The sequence below is a fragment of the Pelodiscus sinensis genome, chromosome W (genome assembly GCF_052426305.1).
Source record: "Pelodiscus sinensis isolate ZL-2025 chromosome W, ASM5242630v1, whole genome shotgun sequence".
In the NCBI taxonomy this organism is placed as follows: Eukaryota; Metazoa; Chordata; order Testudines; family Trionychidae; genus Pelodiscus; species Pelodiscus sinensis.
In genome coordinates, this window is record NC_143084.1 from 12686772 (window position 1) to 12705601 (window position 18830).

Below are 18830 nucleotides of genomic sequence, written 5' to 3' on the forward strand. Positions count from 1 at the left end.
AGATACGCTGGAGGGCAGAGATAGGGTCCAGAGTGACTTAGACAAATTGGAGGACTGGGCCACAAGAAATCTGATGAGGTTCAACAAGGACAAGTGCAGAGTCCTGCACTTGGGACGGAAGAATCCCAAGCATTGGTACAGGCTGGGGACCGACCAGCTAAGTAGTAGTTCTGCAGAAAAGGACCCGGGGGTTACAGTGGATGAGAAGCTGGATATGAGTCAACATTGTGCCCTTGTAGCCAAGAAGGCTAATGGCATATTAGGGTGCATTAAGAGGAGCATTGCCAGCAGATCCAGAGATGTCATTATTCCCCTTTATTCGGCTCTGGTGAGGCCACATCTGGATTATTGTGTCCAGTTCTGGGCCCCCCACTACAAAAAGGATGTGGATGCATTGGAGAGGATCCAGCGGAGGGCAACCAAAATGATTAGGGGGCTGGAGCATATGACTTGTGAGGAGAGGCTGAGGGAGTTGGGTCTGTTTAGTCTGCAGAAGCGAAGAGTGAGGGGGGGATTTGAGAGCAGCCTTCAACTTCCTGAAGGGAGGTTCCAAAGAGGATGGAGAGAGGCTGTTCTCAGTGGTGACAGATGGCAGAACAAGGAGCAATGGGCTCAAGTTGTGGTGGGAGAGGTCCAGGTTGGATATTAGGAAAAACTATTTTACTAGGAGGGTGGTGAAGCACTGGGATGGGTTACCTAGGGAAGTAGTGGAGTCTCCATCCCTAGAGGTGTTTAAGTCTCGGCTTGACAAAGCCCTGGCTGGGTTGATTTAGTTGGGATTGGTCCTGCCTAGAGCAGGGGGCTGGACTTGATGACCTTCTGAGGTCTCTTCCAGTTCTATGATTCTGTGACTTACCTGTTGACTTTGGTCAGCAGCCTTCTCAGGCAGACTCCCTGCCTGCCCCACCCCTGCACTGGCTGCAGGTGCCATGTGGTCTTTGAACAGCTACGAGGCTGAGGGCAGGGTGCTTTGCAAGCTGCCTGTTGACAATAGGCAGCTCCCATTGGCCGGTTTCCAGCTAATGGGATTGTGCTGGAGGTAGGGGCTGTGTGTGAAGCCTCTCTCCCTTCCTCCAGCTCTCAGCTGTTCAGACAGAGACCTGCAGCAGTGACTTTTCTCAGCAGCTTATGGGGGCAGGCAGGGAGCCTTCCTGAGGATCCCCAATGCATCCACGAGCCTGATCCGGTGGCTTGGCAGGCTGGATTCGGCCCACAGGCCATATTTTGCCCAGGCCCGACATAGAGGCTATCAACCTTTCCAGGCTAATGTACCCCCTTTCAGGAGTCTGATTTGTCTTGTTGCCCCAAGTTTCAATTCATTTAAACTACTTGCTTACAAATTCAGACATAAAAATGCAAAAGAGCTATTGCATAGTGGTACTTAACAATTGTTCACTTTCTCATTTTGGCCATGTAATTATGAAATAAATCAATTGGAATTTAAATACTGCACTTACATTTCTGTGTATAGTATACAGAGCAGGTTAAAGAAGTCATTGTATAAAATTTTCATTTGTCCTGACTTTTAGTGCTTTTTATGTAGTCAGCTTCAAACTAAGCAAATATCTGTATGAGTTGAGATATTCCCTGGAAGACCTCTGTGGACTCTCAAGGGTACATGTATCCTTGGGTGTGTCTAGACTACAGGGTTTTGTCGACAAAAGTGGACTTTTGTTGACAAAACTATACCTGCGTCTACACTGCCGCTGAATTCTGTCGACATAACGTCGGCAGAACTCAGCAGTTTTGTTGATGGCGGTAAACCTCATTCTACGAGGAATAACGCCTTTTGTCGACAGAGTTCTGTTGACAGAAGGCGTTATTGCATCTACACTGTCCTTTGTGTCTACACTCTCATGTCAACAAAGCGGCTTGCTTTGTCGACAGAGCTGGCTGTAGTCTAGAGGCTCTTTGTTGACAGACGCTTTGTCGACAGTATCTGTTGACAAAACTTGTGTCAACAAAAGCCTGTAGTCTAGACATACCCTCTGTGAGGTACATTGTCTTTTCTGTCCACTTCCCAAAGTCAGAAGGGACATGCGTGGCAACTTTGAATACATCTTATGTAAATTATGAAACTAGCCTTTTATTTTTTATGCAGATTGAAGGATCAGAATTTAATTAAAGAGAATGAGCCCAAGGATATTCTGGAGAGCAGCAGTGACAGTGAGGAGAAGATTCCAGCTACTAAACCACTGGCACTGCCTAAGCGTAAATTAGAACTCGAGGGAGAAACAGTAGAAAAGAAGAAGAAAGGCAGACCTCGAAAGGACTCCAGGCTAGTCCCTGTGACTTTAACTGTTCAGGTAACCAGTATGTCAGTAATTTAATGTGTATAATATTAACATTTTTTATTTCTACTATTCATTTACTTAAAGCAAAATGTTCTCCTTGCATTAGATTAGACAGAAGGTGGTCAAGTGAAACCAGGAGTGCTAAGGTTCCTCAAAATTTTGAAGTTAGTCCTCTTGCTTGATTTTTACCTTTTTACCTGTTCTTAAGATTTTTAAAATAAAGGTGCCCATAATGTAACACATCTGTGTGCTGTGCACATACAAATATCACAGTCACTAACTAAACAGTATGTATGTAGTATTGGAGTTAAATGCGGGACCTTGGTTTCAAACACCACAGATGTCTGCTGCTTGAACTAAATGAGAAACTCCTTCAGCTCTCAGCAGTGAGATTCAAGAAGGTAACATAATTATAAGCACTTCAGCAGGTATGACCTTCCATTCAGTAGAGCTACATACCTAGCTAGTACATTATGGGAATACTTCCCATCCTTTTTCATTACCAACATTCAAAGGCTGGTCTTGGCCTGAAATATGCTGGCGCTTCCATTAAGTGTATATGGAAAGTGGTAAAGATGATATAATGCCGAGTGTAATGACCACATATTGTTCCTCACAATTCTGAGCAGCTAGGATAAAGAGGATATTTACTCAATGGCTGCGTCTAGACTGGCCAGTTTTTCCGCAAAAGCAATTGCTTTTGCGGAAAAACTTGCCAGCTGTCTACACTGGCCGCTTGATTTTGCGCAAAAGCACTGACTTCCTACTGTAAGAAATCAGTGCTTCTTGTGGAAATGCTTTGACGTTCCCGTTCGGGGGAAAAAGTCCTTTTTGCGAAAAACTGTTGCGCAAAAGGGCCAGTGTAGACAGGTAGCTAAGACTTTTGTGCAAAAGCAGGGTAAATGGAAAAAAGCGGTTTGGATGCTGGGGGACCCTGTAGCTGCCCCGGACTTCCTGGTAACCCAAGCTCTTAAAGCAGACACAGGCTGCTGAGCGCACGTGGCAGGAGCGTGCCTCAGACCTCTGGCCTGAGGTCTGCCACAGCGCCCCTGTCCAGCATGGCAGCTCCAGGCGCTCAGCCACCCGCACCCCCAGCGCAGGAGGCCCCCAGGGGCCACAAACGACGGGCCCCATCCTGGTCCTCGGGGGAGCTGGACAGCCTGCTCGACCTCTGGCAGGAGGAGGAGGCCCTCCATGAGACCCGCTCCCGGCACCGGAACGCCGACATCTTCACCCGCATGGCCCAGCGAGCCAGCGAGGGCCAGGGGGCAGGAGCAGACACCTGCCCCCACTACGACCGGCTCCACGCCATCCTGGGCCAGCCAGCCTCACAAGCCCCGGACGTGCCCGTTGACAGCAGCGTGCGCCCCCCCGTCACCAGGACCACCAAGGCGGGGGAAGGAGACGACAGCAGTGCGTCGGAGGATGAGGCCAGCACTGCCACCCAGCAGGCCCCCTCCAGCAGCCCTGACGTCTCCCGCGCATCCTCCGAGGCCGGGGAAGGATCCACTGGTGAGTCTTGCCTTTTGCACTCACAAGGGCGGGGGGTGGGGGGAGAGCCAGGCGCCCAGAGGGGGGAGGGTCGAGCATGTCACTCAGGCCATGTGAGCTGCACGCTGTGTAGCATTAGGCAGGAAGCAGCACGTGCAACCACGTGCAGCCTGGTGACCGAGCGGGATGTGGCCGCGGCAGGCAGCTCCAGGGCACGCCTGGGACCGTGCTGCTCACACACATGCGGCGGGACCAGGGGGAAGGGTGGATGCCGGCTGGAACCAGCCAGGGCCCCAGGGACTCAGCCCAGAGCCCGCACCTCCGCAAGGGTGCAGCACGCAGAACGGCACACTGCCCCATGCCTGGCTGTGAGGCACAGCCAGCTGCTCCTGGGAAAACCGCAGCATCACAGCCCTGTGAGCGTGGGCCCCACTGAGCCCCTCGCCTGCTCCCGGTGCCTTGGCTGGCTCCCTGAGGGAAGTCCCCACTGCGGCCACACATGTCCCTGGGCTACGTGGGTGAGGGCTAGCGGGAGGGAGAAGGGGGGAAGCGCTTGGGCCGCCCCTAGGGCCGCCTGAGTTTTGCTGCAAGGATGGGACACTCCCCAGTCACCCCTGGTTCCGTCCAGGAGATATCCCACGCGATGGGGATCTGAGAGCCCAGACCACCTCTGCCAGACGTGCTCCCAGGCACTGTGTGGGGATGCATCTCGCTCCCTGTCAAACACCAGTGATTAGCCCAAAGCCTCACAGCCTCCACCAGCAGGGGGTTCCACAGGTGAACGCAACACATGCGCCATCCCGCCCTCCATGGGCCAGGACACAGACCGGTGGTTACAATACTGGAGGGAGGACCCTACTCCAGGGGTGGTCCTCCTTGCAAACATACAACACGGGGGGCGGGGGGGAACCAAGTGGGCCCAAGCCACACTACTGTGGGGTCACCTGGGCTCAGGGGTGGAGGGTATGGGGTGTGGGGACAGTGGCCGGCCTGCCTGACTGACCCATCCTTTCTTCTGTTCCCTGCAGCAGGACCAAGCACAAGCCGGGGACCCTCCAGTCCGGCAGCGGCGGCACCCCCAGCTGCCCAACCACCGAGGTGGCGGCTCCGCCACCGGGACCAGCTCCTTCAGCGCCACGTGCAGGCCATCGAGGCTGTGATTAGGCAACGCATCGAGGGGGACCTGCAGTGGCACCAGGAGGCCTGGGCCGCCTTCCAGGCCCAGTGCACGAGGATGGCCGACTCCATCGCCACCCTCACCGCCCACATAGCCCATGCCATTCATTATGGCATGTCCTTGCCCCATGCCCCCGCCATCCCTCCTGTAGCACTGCCCATGCCCCCGCAATGCCCCCTCCTGCAATAGCCCCTCCTGCTGCTCCTGCAATAGCTCCTTCTGCCCACCTCCCTGTGCAGCCTGCCCCAATGCGGCCTGCCCCCCATGTGCAGGTCCGCCCCCGCAGGAGCGGTCGCAGGGGCCACCCCTCCCAGGAGTAGCTCCTCCCCCTCCCGGTTAAAGGTCTCCTCCCCCTCCCCCTCCCTCTCCCAGTTGAAGGTCTCCTCCCCCTCTCCCCCTTGTAAATAAAAACATACAAGTTTTTCAGTTGAAAACAAAACTGTTGGTTATTGTGTTACTCGAGGTAACTTTAATAAATGATTTGAGATGCCAATTAGCCAACTAAATTTAAGAGGATTGCAGAATGCGGACACCAAATACCATATCTATCACCGGTTGTTCCTTTAATTGGTCATTGGTTTGTGGCGCATAAATAAATACTGACACTTTTAAGTAAAATTTAAACCACAACTATATTAACATAGATAACAAACAAGTAAGAAAGGTTAAAAGACGCACACAAAAGAACACGTACATAGTATAGACACAGGGACGATTGTAGTGTTGCTGGCAACCTCAATCCTTTGGTCCTTCCGGGCCTCAGGAGAGGAACAGCCAGGAGATCCCTCGAAGACGACTGGAATCGGGAACACTGACTCGAGCCTTCCGCACGAACCACGAATCCTCTTCCTGTTCTTCGGGACAGCTCGGACAGGCGATGGTGGCTAAACCCTAGCCTAAACTAAAAGAAAAACCCTAGCTACTTCAGACACACCTGCCGAACATGCACGATGACGGCCGTTGTGCTTGGAACTGACGCTTTACAATTGGGGGGAGGTGAGGGGAGGGGGAAGGGTAGCGGATGGGAGGGAGTTGTATGGGGAAACCGAGGCGACCCTACTATGGGGCTTGTGCGAACATGCCCATCAGGGCCTCTTGGATGTGTACGGCATCCTGGTGTGCCTGGCGGATGGCAGCTGTGTGGGGCTGTTCAAACGTCTGTGCCTCGGCTGCCATCCATGCGGCAAGGAAGGCCTCCCCACTCTGCTCCACAATGTTGTGGAGCACGCAGCACGCGGCCAGTACCTCTGTTGCATTCCGCTCACCCATCTCGAGACGGGTGAGCAAACAGAAGCAGGCTTTTAAGCGGCCAAAGGCGAGCTCCACCTGATTTCGGGCTTGGTTGAGGCGGTCGTTGAATCAGGTCCGGTTCTGGTTCGGCCACCCTGTGTAGGGCCGCATTAGCCAGGGCATCAGGGGGTAGGCCGCGTCCCCGATGACGCAGATGGGCACAAGCATATCCCCGACAGTCAACTCCCGCCGGGGGAAGTAAGTGCCCGCCTCCAGCCTGCGAAACAGTCTGGAGTTGCAGAGGATACGGGCGTCGTGTGCCCTGCCGGACCAGCCCACGTAGACGTCCAGGAAGCGGCCCTGGTGGTCCACAAGGGCCTGGAGAACAATAGAGCAGTACCCCTTCCTGTTCGTGAAATGGGCTGCTCGATGCTCCGGGGCCCGGACGGGGATGTGGGTGGCATCCAGGGCTCCCCCGCAGTTGGGGAACCCAAGGGCTGCGAAGCCGGCCAGCGTAGCATCCACATCGCGCAGGCGAATCACTCTCTGGAGCAGGAAGTCATTGATGGCGTGGATGACCTGCAGAAGGGTACAGAGAAACACAAGGGAACACATCACATAAGGCAAGAGTGAGTGTGCGCTCTATTGCGCCCCCCCCGACGTGATTCCCTCTGTCCTCGCGCACGCACACACACACACACACCAGGGCCCCCACGCCTCCCCCCCCAGCAGGCCTGTGCAAGGGAAGGACGGACCAAACCCCTGGGTGACTCAGCCTGGCTGCTCCTGGGCATGGAGTGCAGCACCCTCCCCCCACCCCACTCCCCCTGGGACTTACCTCCATGACGATCACACCGATGGTGGATCTTCCCACCCCGAATTGCTGTGCCACCAATCGGTAGCTGTCCGGGGTGGCTAGCTTCCATAGCGCGATGGCGACCCTCTTGTTCACGGTGATGGGTGCCCGCAGCCGGGTGGTGGCTCTCTGGAGCCATGCACACAGCTCCAGGAATGTCCGCTTTCGCGTGTGGAAATTCCGGAGCCGTTGCTGGTCGTCCCATTGTCCGAGGACCAGCCGGTCCCACCAGTCTGTACTGGTGTCCAGTCTCCGGAGTGGCCTCTCCACGGTGGGGTGGGGATGCCACAGGGATGCCATGGCCTCCCTGGTGAGGGAGTCCAAGGCGATCTGCGCCTCCTGGTCCTGGAACACGAGGGCACCAGCCTGGAGCACCAGCTGCAGGCACTCCAAAATGGCCGACAGGGGCCAGAGCAGGCACATGGCCACCCCTGGCTCCATGGCAGACAAAGCAAGGCACAAGAAACCAAAACCAGGAAAAAGCAGTTGGGGGCCAAAGGGTGGTGTCCAAAAGGCAGAGGGCAACCACCAAACCTGCTAGGAGCTGTCAGTCCCTGCAAGAGGTCCTAACACACAGAGCAGGAGACAAACGGCTGTCCGGCGAGACCCCTTTAAGCACGTGTCTGAACGGGGCTCCAGCCCCGCCCCCGGAAAGGGCTGGTTCCCTTTTGCCCTCTTCAAAATGGTTCTGGGCTTCTGCTTTTGCGCAGCCAATATGTATTTTAAAAAAGGAGCTTTTGCACGAGGTTTTTCTGATACGTGTTTGAACATTTGTTGAGATTTCCCTCTTGGCAACACAATCTGGACTGGGATACAACTGTACTGAGACACGTTGTGAATGAATGATAATCATATGCTGTTGCATGTGTTCGTAAGGGGTTTTGTTGTTTGTTTTTAATTGCTATGTTGACCTTTTTTCTTTTTTTTCTCCCGCCCCCCCAGTCCCCAGCTGCCCTGGCCTCTGAGAAGGATGCCACTTGCATCTCTGCACCAGCATTAGCACTTAAACTGCCAACCCCAATCCCACAGAAATCGTTTACATTGCAAGTAAGTGGATGACACCAACATTGTTTACTTAAAAGGCATTGTAGTCAGTCAGGATTTACTGCCATGGCATCCAAACAGGTCTCTAGCTCTGTCAGGGATGATAACCAGAAGGCTGCTTGCATGTGTGCTTGATGATGTGGGCCCAATGACCACCGCAGACCCCAAGAGGGCCCCCAAAGACCACAAATCAGATAAGGATCGAAGGTGCCAGGCCAGGTTTATTGTAAAGCCAAGTACAGTAGTAGTCATCAGTAGACTCTACTGAACCACCACACATATGTACTCACACAATGGCCTCAGCTCAACCAGTGGGAAACTCCCACTGCCCCCCACCTGGACAAAGACTGTCCCCCAAGACACCACTTTATATACAGGCACAAACAAGTTACACATCACTCCTGACATGTCAGGTTGCCACCCTCCGATGCTACTTAAATACCACCCATCACCCTGTACCTTGTGGTTTGACTAGATCAGGGCTACTCAACATGCGGTATGAGGCCGGCAGCCCGTTTGTTTGCAGCCTGCGGTGCAGTTTGGATTTACGTGGGGCTCAACACGTGGCCCGTGGGTGGGAGCCAAAACAAAAAAGTAGCCAATATAATGGTCTTCTGTTGATGTGTTTTAGTAGTTAGATTCCTCGACTGTCATTGCTCACTAAAAGTGCTGTCGTATGGGTGGAAATCGGGTAAATGTTGCATTTTATTAATATCAGCAGAACTGACTTGAATGGGGCCAGTGTGTTGTGTAGTCTTGCCTTCACCTTTGTATTCATGCCCGTCAGTGTGAGAGAAGCTATTTCCATGTACATGCAACCACACTTAAGTTGTGGCCCTCGGCATGTGCTGTGAGTATCATTGTGGCCCCCGGGCCTTGCAAAGTTGAGTAGCCCTGGACTAGATCACCTCTAGCCATCATGCTGTCATTTTAGGCCCTTTCCTGAACCTGGGTCTGTATCTGTGAGGAGTGGGTACCAAGGTCTTTTTTAATGAGCTGGTGGTACCATGTGATTTCCACTTATGACCAGTACCAATGACTGTTTTACAGTTGGTACCTAGCACCAATTACTGGTGTACACCTGGGCCTATTACCAATTCATGTTTTGCACTCTCAGCCCTGTTTGTGCCAAGTTCTGTGAGCAGGGGCCTGCCTCTTGCTCACAGCTTAGCTTTGCTTTTTAGCCATATTTTGTCCAGTTAGCTAGGCCTCAAACCAGGCCTATGCTGCACGGGCTTTTGTTTTAGTCCCTCATATTACTACAGGCATTTCCCCCCAATATTAGTTTACTTCCTTAAAAATATCCTTAAGACACTCAGAATAGTTGTATTAAACTGAAGGATTGGAGCAGAATCTCTTTGCCCTGTCCAAGAAGGAGCCTTACCCACTCCGCTTTCTTCTAAGATTTTTCCACTTGGCTCCTTCCTACCACTGTAGGTCTCCCAACTGTCTCTTCCCCTTCCCTACCTGACTTGGCTTTGGGACCTCAATAAATCACATGCACCCTCTGGCTTCTGACTCCTTACCTAGCTGCAGAGGCAATGCATTTCAGCAATTCATTTCTTCTTTTCTCACCTAACTTGGCCTACAAGTTGTCAGGAACAGTATCCCTGATGATGCCACGGCACACCTAGTGGCTGAGCTGTGTGACTTTGTCCTCACCCACAACCGTTCTTGATTTGGGGACAATTTATACCTTCAAGTCAGCAGCACTGCTATGGGTACTTGCGTGGCCCCACAGTAAGCCAACTTTTTTTATGGCTGACCTAGAACACATTTTTCTCAGCTCCCATCCCCCAGTATCCCTCCTCTACTTCCACTAAATTGATGACATCTTCATCATATGGATCCACGGGAAGGAGACCCTTAAAGAATTCCAGAGGGATATCAACAATTTCCACCACACTATCAACCTCAGCCTGGACCAGTCCACATGAGATCCACTTCCTGGATACTACAGTACAAATAAATGATGGTCACATAAACACCACCCTATACCAGCAACCTCTCCTGACTGCTATTCTTACCTACGTGCCTCTAGCTTCCATCCAGGACACATCACACAATCCATTGTCTATAGCCAAGCTCTAAGATACAACCGTGTCTGCTGCAATCCCTCAGCTGGAGACAAACACCTACAAGATCTTTCTCGGGTAGTCTTAAAACTTAAAGCTTCAGGGGGTAGCCAAGTTAGTCTGTACAAGATAAACTTAAACAACAAATAGTCTGGTAGCACTTTAAAGACTAACAAAACATGTAGATGGTAGCATGAGCTTTCGTGGGCACAGCCCACTTCTTCAGATGACGGGAGTGGTGAATGTCCAGGACCAGAATAAATAGGGAAGAAGGGAGGGGGGTGTGGAAGAAGGAAAAATGGGAGGCGGGGGGGGGGGGGGGAGACAAGAAGAGGCAGTGGGTAAAAAAAAATCAATGGGAAAGCCGAGCTGCAATGTAATAGGAAAAACAAATAGTCTCTAAGTACCTAAAGACTGGATAGTCAAGAGGCAGATAAGAACCATTAATTAGCAAACAACAAATAGGTAGCACTTAAAGACTAACAGAACATGTAGATGGGATCAGAGATTCTACATAGACAAAGAACCATTGCCACCTTCATTGTTTGGTAGGTCGATAATGACCTAGCCATCCAGTATCTTTATTCACTCCATAGGTGTGAGGATTGAACTTGTGAATGAATTGTAGTTCCAGTCCTTCCCTGTGTATTTGGCTTGTGGAATTGGTCTATAACAGATCTTCAAGTAGCTGTTTTGTTAATGAATGCCCAGGAAGATTAAATTGTTCCCCAACAGGGGATATCTGATGTGTCCATTAAGTCTTTTCCGTAGGGACTGTCCAGTTTATCCAATATATAGCAGTGCGGCATTGCTGGCATAGATTAAATTACTGGATGTGCAGTTAAATGAGCCTCTGATTTGGTGGTTTATGTGGTTGGCTCCAGTAATGAATTCGTTTGTATAGATAGGTGGGCGGAGTTGGCACCGTGGCAGATTGCAAGGCTGGGTTTAAAACTTAAAAGACCCACTTGGGGAAGTGAGGAAACAGATTGACAGAGCCAGACAAGTACCTAGAACTCAGCTACTTGAGGACAGGCCCAACAAGGAAAATAACAGAATGCTACTGGTGTAATATACCAAGTGGGTCTGGTGGCACTGCTGAGAGGGTCCAATCAGGGCAAACTGCTTAGAACCAGGACTACTTACAACCCAAGACTGGGGTCCTCCTCTATAAGGCACCAAACCAGTCACAGAGCATTTCAGCTGCCAATCTGGCCAGCAAGAAGTCTCACAAGCAAAACCCCTTAGACACCCCAGCTTCACCTGTGCCACAACCAGCACCACTCCTTACACAGGTGAGAGGTTGTAAAAACCAATCTTACTGACTCTGAGCAGGTTCTCCCAGTCCCAAAGGACCAGCCACAGTCCCAGGTCAATTTATACCTGCGATCTTACCCACAAGAGCACACTGGGCCAATCCTTTGGAATCTAACATCTAAAGGTTTATTAATGAAAGAAAGAAAAGGTTGAGAATGAGATTGCAGGCTCTTACCAGAGATGTAACATCGAGAATGGGGGCTATGTCTACACTACGAGTTTTCTTGGCAAAAAATATGCTAATGAGGGACTCATTTGCATGAGTCGCTATGTCATTTGCGTATTTTCTGCCGATCAGCTTTTTTTCGCTAGGGTTTTTGTGCAAAAACAAGCAGTATGGACGTTTTCTTTTTGTGCAAAAACCCCTTTTCCCGCAAGAACATTATGTCCCAAAAAAAGAGGTTTACCGATCTTGCGGGAAAAGGGGGTTTTGCACAAAAAGAAAATGTCCACACTGCTTGTTTTTGCACAGAAACCCTAGCCCGGGGGGGGTGGAACTGATTGGCAGAAAATATGCAAATGAGATCACGACTCATGCAAATGAGTCCCTCATTAGCATATTTTTTGCCACAAAAACTGGTAGTGTAGACGTAGCCTTGATGATTGATGTATGTAATGTGCTTTCTTTAACAAACGTCCAGCTTATGTCAGGATGGGTCAACAAATCCTTCTGGACCCTCTGTCCTAACCAGTGGCGCTTCTGGAGCGGAGGGCCGGAGTGAAGACAAGATGGAGGCACCCTCAGGATACTTTTATAATCTTGCCCATGCAGAGGGAAAACCCATTCTTCTGCGTGCTGGTGCCTCCCAAAATAGGCTGATCACATGACCCGCAAACCAGTTTCTGTCCTTCTTAGGCAAGGAGCCATGGAGTCTCTCGGTGTCCTTCTCAGGCAAGGGGCCATTGTGTGCTCCTCGGGTGTCAATTGGCAACCCTTTAGCACCATTGTCCATGTAGTATCGAGCAACTGCCCCTCCCAGCAGAGAACATTTAAAATATAAATACAAAGTCCGTATTCATAACTTTACACACACAGGGTACATCTAGACTACATGGCTCTGTTGACGGAGCCATGTAGATTAGTTTACTCGACAAAGGGAAATGAAGCGGAGATTTAAATAATCGTCACTTCATTTAAATCAAAATGGCCACTGCGCTGTGCCCTCTCTGTCTAGACAGGGATCTACCGACCCCAGAACCCTTTGTCGGCAGATCCTTTATGCCTCGTGAAACGAGGCCCACGTTTTGACCCCACCCCAGAACCTTTGGCGGTGGTGCACAAAATCCACTAACCCCGGAACCCCAGAAGAGTAAATCTGGCCTATGGGAAGCCCTGAACTTGAGTCCTCCCTGTCCCTCTGTCCTCCCCCCGCCATGGCTCAAGCATAATTATATAATGGTGCATTTCCGTTAGCAGCTGGTGGTCCACGGTAATGTTTGCATTGAGCCGGGTGGGTCACGGACCAAAAAGTTTGAGAACCACTGCTGTAGGGGAACACTTGAACTTCCCTGGACATTCAGTAATGGATTTAAAAGTAGCCATTGTTCTACAAAAAGAACTTCAGAACTTGATTACAAAGGGAAACAGCTGAACTACATTTGCAAATTCAGTACAATCCAATTAGGTTTGAATAAAGATTTAAGTTGGTAATGCACTACAAATGCAACTTCCCCTCTCTTGATAGTCAACATCTCCCGATCAGCAGCAGTGAATGAGCCACATCCACCTTGACTTGATTAGCCTCATTAATACTTAAGAAGTAACTTTTTCTTTTTAAAAACTAACAAATAGTCTGGTAACACTTCAAAGACTAACAAAACATGTAGATGGTGGTATGAGCTTTTGTGGGCACAGCCCACTTCTTCAGATGACCGGAGTGTTGCAAGTCCAGATCCAAGAATAAATAAGGGAAGGGGGTGGGGAGAAGGAAGAAAAATTGAAGGGGAGGAAGAAAAAAAAGACAGAGAGTAGATAAGCTTCAGAGGGATAGCAGAGTGAGTCTGTAACAGGAAAAACTATAAGTTTGTGCTCTGTCATGACTCCCAGCTAGACTAGGGATGTTAAATATCTATTAATTGAATAGTAGATTAACCTCATGAATTCTTATCGGTTAGTCGCCTAGGGTATGTCTACACTACAATGTTAGTTCGAACTAATGGACGTTAGTTCGAATTAACTTTAATAGGCGCTACACTAGCGCTCCGTTAGTTCGAATTTAAATCGAACTAACGGAGCGCTTAGTTTGAACTAGGAAAACCTCATTTTACGAGGATTAAGCCTAGTTCGAACTAGCTAGTTCGAATTAAGGGCTGTGTAGCCCCTTAATTCGAACTAGTGGGAGGCTAGCCCTCCCCAGCTTTCCCTGGTGGCCACTCTGGCCAACACCAGGGAAACTCTATGCCCCCCTCCTGGCCCCGGACCCTTTAAAGGGTCACGGGCTGGCTACGATGCCCGTGCCAGGTGCAAGCCTGCCAGCACCCAGCCAGCAGACCCTGCATCTGGCACGGCACAGAGCCACCCACCCGATGTCCCCCAGCCCACCCCCTCTTCCCGGGACCAGGCTGGCGGCTCCCGGGAGCTTGCCCGGGACCGCAAGAGGCGGGCACCTTCCTGGGCTAGTGCAGACATCGTGGACCTCATCCACGATCTCCGCACTAGGCACAGGAAAGTGAAGAAGAACTTTCTCTTACTAGTTTGAAGCCTGCTACCCATTCCTTTCCTTTGGTGTCCTCTAGTCCTTCTTTATGGGAACTCATGAAGAACTTTTCTGAATGCACCCTCTCCACCCAACCCCTGCTTTTAGAGACCTCTATCCTGTCCCTGCTCCATCTCCTCTTTTCTAAGCTGAACAGTCCCAGTCTCTGTAGCCTCTCTTCATCTGGGACCTGTTCCCAACCCCTGATCATGTTAGTTGCCCTCCCCTCTCCCAGCCTCTCTCTTCCCCTCTCCCACCTCCTTTTCCCAGTCTCCCCCAGTTTTGTTCAATAAAGACAGTCAATGTTGGAAGAAACGTTATCTTTATTTTGTACATCAGGAAGGGGGGCTAGGGAAGGGTAAGTGAAAGGAGATGAGGGAGGAATGGGGTACGAGCCCCCGATGGGGAGGACTGGGCTGGCTCTGTGGGCTTCTGGGGGTGGAAGCTCTCCTGCAGCCCCCCAATTGCCCCCTCTCCCCAGATGGCAGCCTGCGGCAAGTGCAGCCGGGCTGATGGCCGAGTGGTGTGATGTGCCCAGTGTGGGTACTCCGGGCAATCCAAGCCAGGACTGGTTTTCAAGCGGGGCACCCCTGAGAACTGTCTGTCCGGGGTGGGGGTCGGGACCCTTTAAGCACAGCCCTCGGCTAGCCTGAGACAGCATCTCCACACTCTAAGTCCTAACCTGATGCCCTGCCGGCACTGCTTCCAGCCATCCTTAACCCCGCTTCAGGGTCCACTTAATGTGGACATGCTAGTTCCAATTAGCAAAACGCTAATTCGAAGTAGTTTTTTGTTCTAGACGCGTTAGTTCGAATTAGCTTAGTTTGAATTAACTAATTCGAACTAAGTTAGTTCGAACTAACTCTGTAGTGTAGACATACCCCTATTCTGTAGTTCCTGGGGGTAGGGCTGGCAGCCTGTGTGTTCCATCCCCACTTCCGGGGAGCCCCCTGCCACCCCACACTAATGCCTCTCTATCAGTGGCAACAGCGCAGAGTGCCAGGCAGGAGCTGGTCCAAGAGGGGAGCCAGTTTAAAAACCAGGTCCCCTCACAGACCAGCTGCCTGCCACCATGCACTGCTGCCTCTGGTACAGGGCTAGCAGCAGCCCCTGTCTGGGGGTGAGGTCTGAGCTCCTGGACCCAGTACGAGCTGGAACTGAGCCACGCTGCCTGCCCGCCTGGCTCCTCATATGCTTTAAATGCAGAGCCACAGCGGTAGTAGGTCCCAGACTCAGTGCAGGCTGGGACTGAGCCATGCTGCTGGCCAGCCTGCTAAAATATTTACTGCGGGGGGGCTGGGCGGGAAGAATGCATGTCGTCTATAGCATTAACGTATAAGCTTTTGCTTGCCGGTTAATCGACAAGACTATTACATCCCTAAGCTAGACAGCTTGTGCCTGCAAATTTGTGAAGCAGGATTTTATCCCAGCTCCCGGCTGGCCTGGGGGGAGCAGATTGCACAGGGGTGGGTGGGGTCGGTGTGTGTGTGCGTGTGTGTGTGCGTGCGCGCATGCACGCACTGGCATCTCTGCAGTGAGGTGGAGATAGGGACACCCCCAAACCAACTGTCCCCGACTCACTTGCTGCCGTACTCTCTGTCTGCATTGGAGGCTGAAAGCAGGCTGAATAAGGATGGGGTGCCAGGACATTTGCGTAATTACATTTCCAACAGTTTTGTTGTTGGTTGTCTCTCGGGAGCTGAGGAAGACATGTTGTGCTTTTCATTTATGGAAACGCATGATGCTCCAGAGCCCAAAGGTCGAAACAGTTTACATAGATGTTAATGGCTTACGGTAAAATAATTTTATTTTCTTAACAGAATTTTCTGGAGTGTTGCAAATATCGCTGATCTTAATGTTTTGTTTTGTTTTATTTTAAATCCTGTGTTATTACAGGTTGGACCTCGCTGGTCTGGCACCCTTAGGACCTGACTGGCCCTGAACGAGGGGATTTGCTGGAACCGGGGAAGGTCCCTCCCCTCCTGGCCTGTGCTGCCACTGGGTTAGGGGCCAGCTTGTCCCTGCTGCTGCTCCCCCCCCCCCGGGGCTCTCTAGATGCTTCAGGCCCTGCTTGCTGTAGCTCCTCAGCCACTGGAGCCAGAATGGGGCTGAGGCCAGAGGTCGCTGGCTGCTGCTGGGGCTGAGGCTCCACGGCCACCGCTGGGGCTAGAATTCCCCGCTATGCCACCCGTCTTCTTCCCCCACATGGCTACCAGACAAGTTGCTGGTACCCCCTACAGCACTCCTGCCCCACCATCAGACCTCCCTGTGCCTGGGCTCTATGGTCCAGGAACATCTGTGTTCCATGCTGGACCATGGATGTTGCTGGACCAGGGAGTCCCGATTAAGGGAGGAACAACCTGTAATTAATACATGGTACAGTAAAACTCCAATGGTCCGGCATCTGACGGTCCGGCACTCCTGATGGTCCGGCACCATCAGGAACCCGGAAGTGCTCCGGGCAGCCGCACCATTGGAGCTGCTCTGCCCCCAGCTTCCCCGATTCAGCCGCTGCTAAAACTGACCAGGGCTGAATCCAGGAAGCAGGGGGCAGAACAGCTGGGGTGCTGCCGGGTAGGTCCAGTAGCGCTGCCCCTCAGGGCTGCGGGACCAACCCAGCAGCACCCCAGCTGTCCCGGATTCAGCCGCTGCTGAAATTGACCAGCGGCTGACTCCAGGAAGCCCGAGACAGAGCTGCTCTGCCCCAGCTTCCTGGAATCAGCCGCTGGTCAATTTCAGCAGCAGCTGACTTGGGTACACCTGGGACAGAGCAGCTGGGGTGCTGCTGGGTTGGTCCCTGCAGCGCCGAGGTTTGGCGCTACCAGACCAACCCAGCAGCGCCCCAGCTGCTCTGCCCCAGGCATCCTGATTCAGCCGCTGCTGAAACTGACCAGGGCTGACTCCAGAAAGCCCGGGGCAGAGCAGCTCTGCCTCTGGCTTTCTGGAGTCAGCCGCTGATCAGTATCAGCAGCGGCTGACTTGGGGACACCTGGGGCAGAGCAGCTGGGGTGCTGCTGGGTTGGTCCAGTAGCGCCGAGGAGCGGCGCTGCAGGACCAACCTGTTAGCACCACAGCTGCTCTGCCCCAGGCGTCCCCAAGAGCAGCTGGGGTGCTGACGGGTTGGTCTCGCGGCGCCAAGGGTCGGCGCTACCGAACCAACCCGGCAGCACTCCAGCTGCTCTGCTGCAGGCGCTCCCAATTCAGCCGCTGCTGAAACTGACCAGCAGCGGCTGAATCGGGGACTCCTGGGGCAGAGCCGGACTATCAGAAGGGAGGGATATGAGGGGGTCTGGGGTAGCATCCCCCCACCCCACACCCCTCATAGCCCCCCCCTTCTGATAGTCGGGCATATCTGATAATCCGGCACCCCCTGGGTCCTAAAGGTGCCGGATTATCGGAAGTTTACTGTATATTGTATTGCATGAACGCCAGATCTTTGCTATGTGGTAGGGTTCTGGCTCTTATGAGTCAGAAGTAGCAAGTACTAGGTGTGATGCTAGTTGTTTTGTAGGCTGAAACCTTATTTGCAAGCTCTTTGAAACATGCATCTGTCTATAAACCCTGACGCCATGTGTTAATGTGTTCTGGGGCCTCCACTCTTTGAGTTGGTGACACACACAAGGTGAAGGTTTCAAACCAGGAGAACTTTTATCTGTTTATACGGGTCTCTGTTTCACTTGTTCTTCTATGGCGTGGATCCTAAACATTCCCCAGAGAAACTGTATAAGCCTGAGTGAATGCCTTTCCCTCTCCTTTCCAGTGTCACGATATTGTATTAGTCATGCTCTCCTTGCAAATACTATTTCTAGTTAACTCCATAGATTTGTTTAGCATCTTAAAGCTGAGCTATGTGTGGATAATATGCATTGTGGTGTGTTTACTAGCTTGAGTTGTTAGAAAGGATGATACAACATGTACTCCAAGGGTGTAGTGTTAGTTTTCTTTGTTTGATTTCATATTAAATATCATAAGCATTGCTCCTTGTTAACTGTCCCTTGTTTTAATGTTTTCTTCCACACCTATGGACTATTTTTTTTAAGTATGTTTTTTGTTTGTGTTGGTGGTGCATATCCACACAGTACCTCAATATTGGTGTTGCACATGAGAAATTTCAACCCGCCCAAGGATAGAAAATGTGAAAGGGAATACTGGTCAGCACCTAGAGCGGTGGTCTCCAACCTTTTTTAGCACAAGATCACTTTTTGAATTTAAGTCAATCCAGGATCTATCTCAAACCCAGATACCCCTGCCCTGCCCCTTTTCCTAAACCCTGTCTGTGCCCCACCCCTTTGCCAAGGCCCCGCACTCCTCAATCTGTGAAGATGGGCTACAGGGGAGGAGGACAGAGTGATATCTGTGCCCCCCTGCCTCTGTCTCCCCCACCCTGCTCAACAAGCAGGAGGCTCCCAGGGGCAGCTCTGAGGCTTTGGGAAGGAGCAGCACTGCAGTGCGGGGAGGGACAGCTGAAGTGCTGGCGCTGGACAGCCTCCCAGCCAAACTAATCAGGATAACCTGTCAGAGGCTCCAAGATCTACTAATAGATCCTGATGTACTGGTTGGTGACCACTAACCTAGAGGGTCTAACATAACATTGACTCATTGTACTACATGCTCCCTTGTTTGTGTGCTTTTACCAGAGAAGTATGGCTT

The 18830-nt window shown here is 51.7% G+C and overlaps 1 protein-coding gene across 3 annotated transcripts in view; it reads left to right on the top strand.

Annotated features, from left to right (window-relative positions):
* The window catches only part of LOC102449237 (protein HIRA-like), a 185581-nt gene that overhangs the window by 94966 nt on the left and 71785 nt on the right, over positions 1-18830 (top strand). For all 3 annotated transcript variants that reach the window (XM_089775121.1, XM_075918057.2, XM_075918058.2), the window contains 2 exons: positions 2102-2306; positions 7991-8095. In XM_089775121.1, the coding sequence (XP_089631247.1) occupies positions 2102-2306; positions 7991-8095 (310 nt within the window). The remainder of the gene's footprint in view (positions 1-2101; positions 2307-7990; positions 8096-18830) is intronic.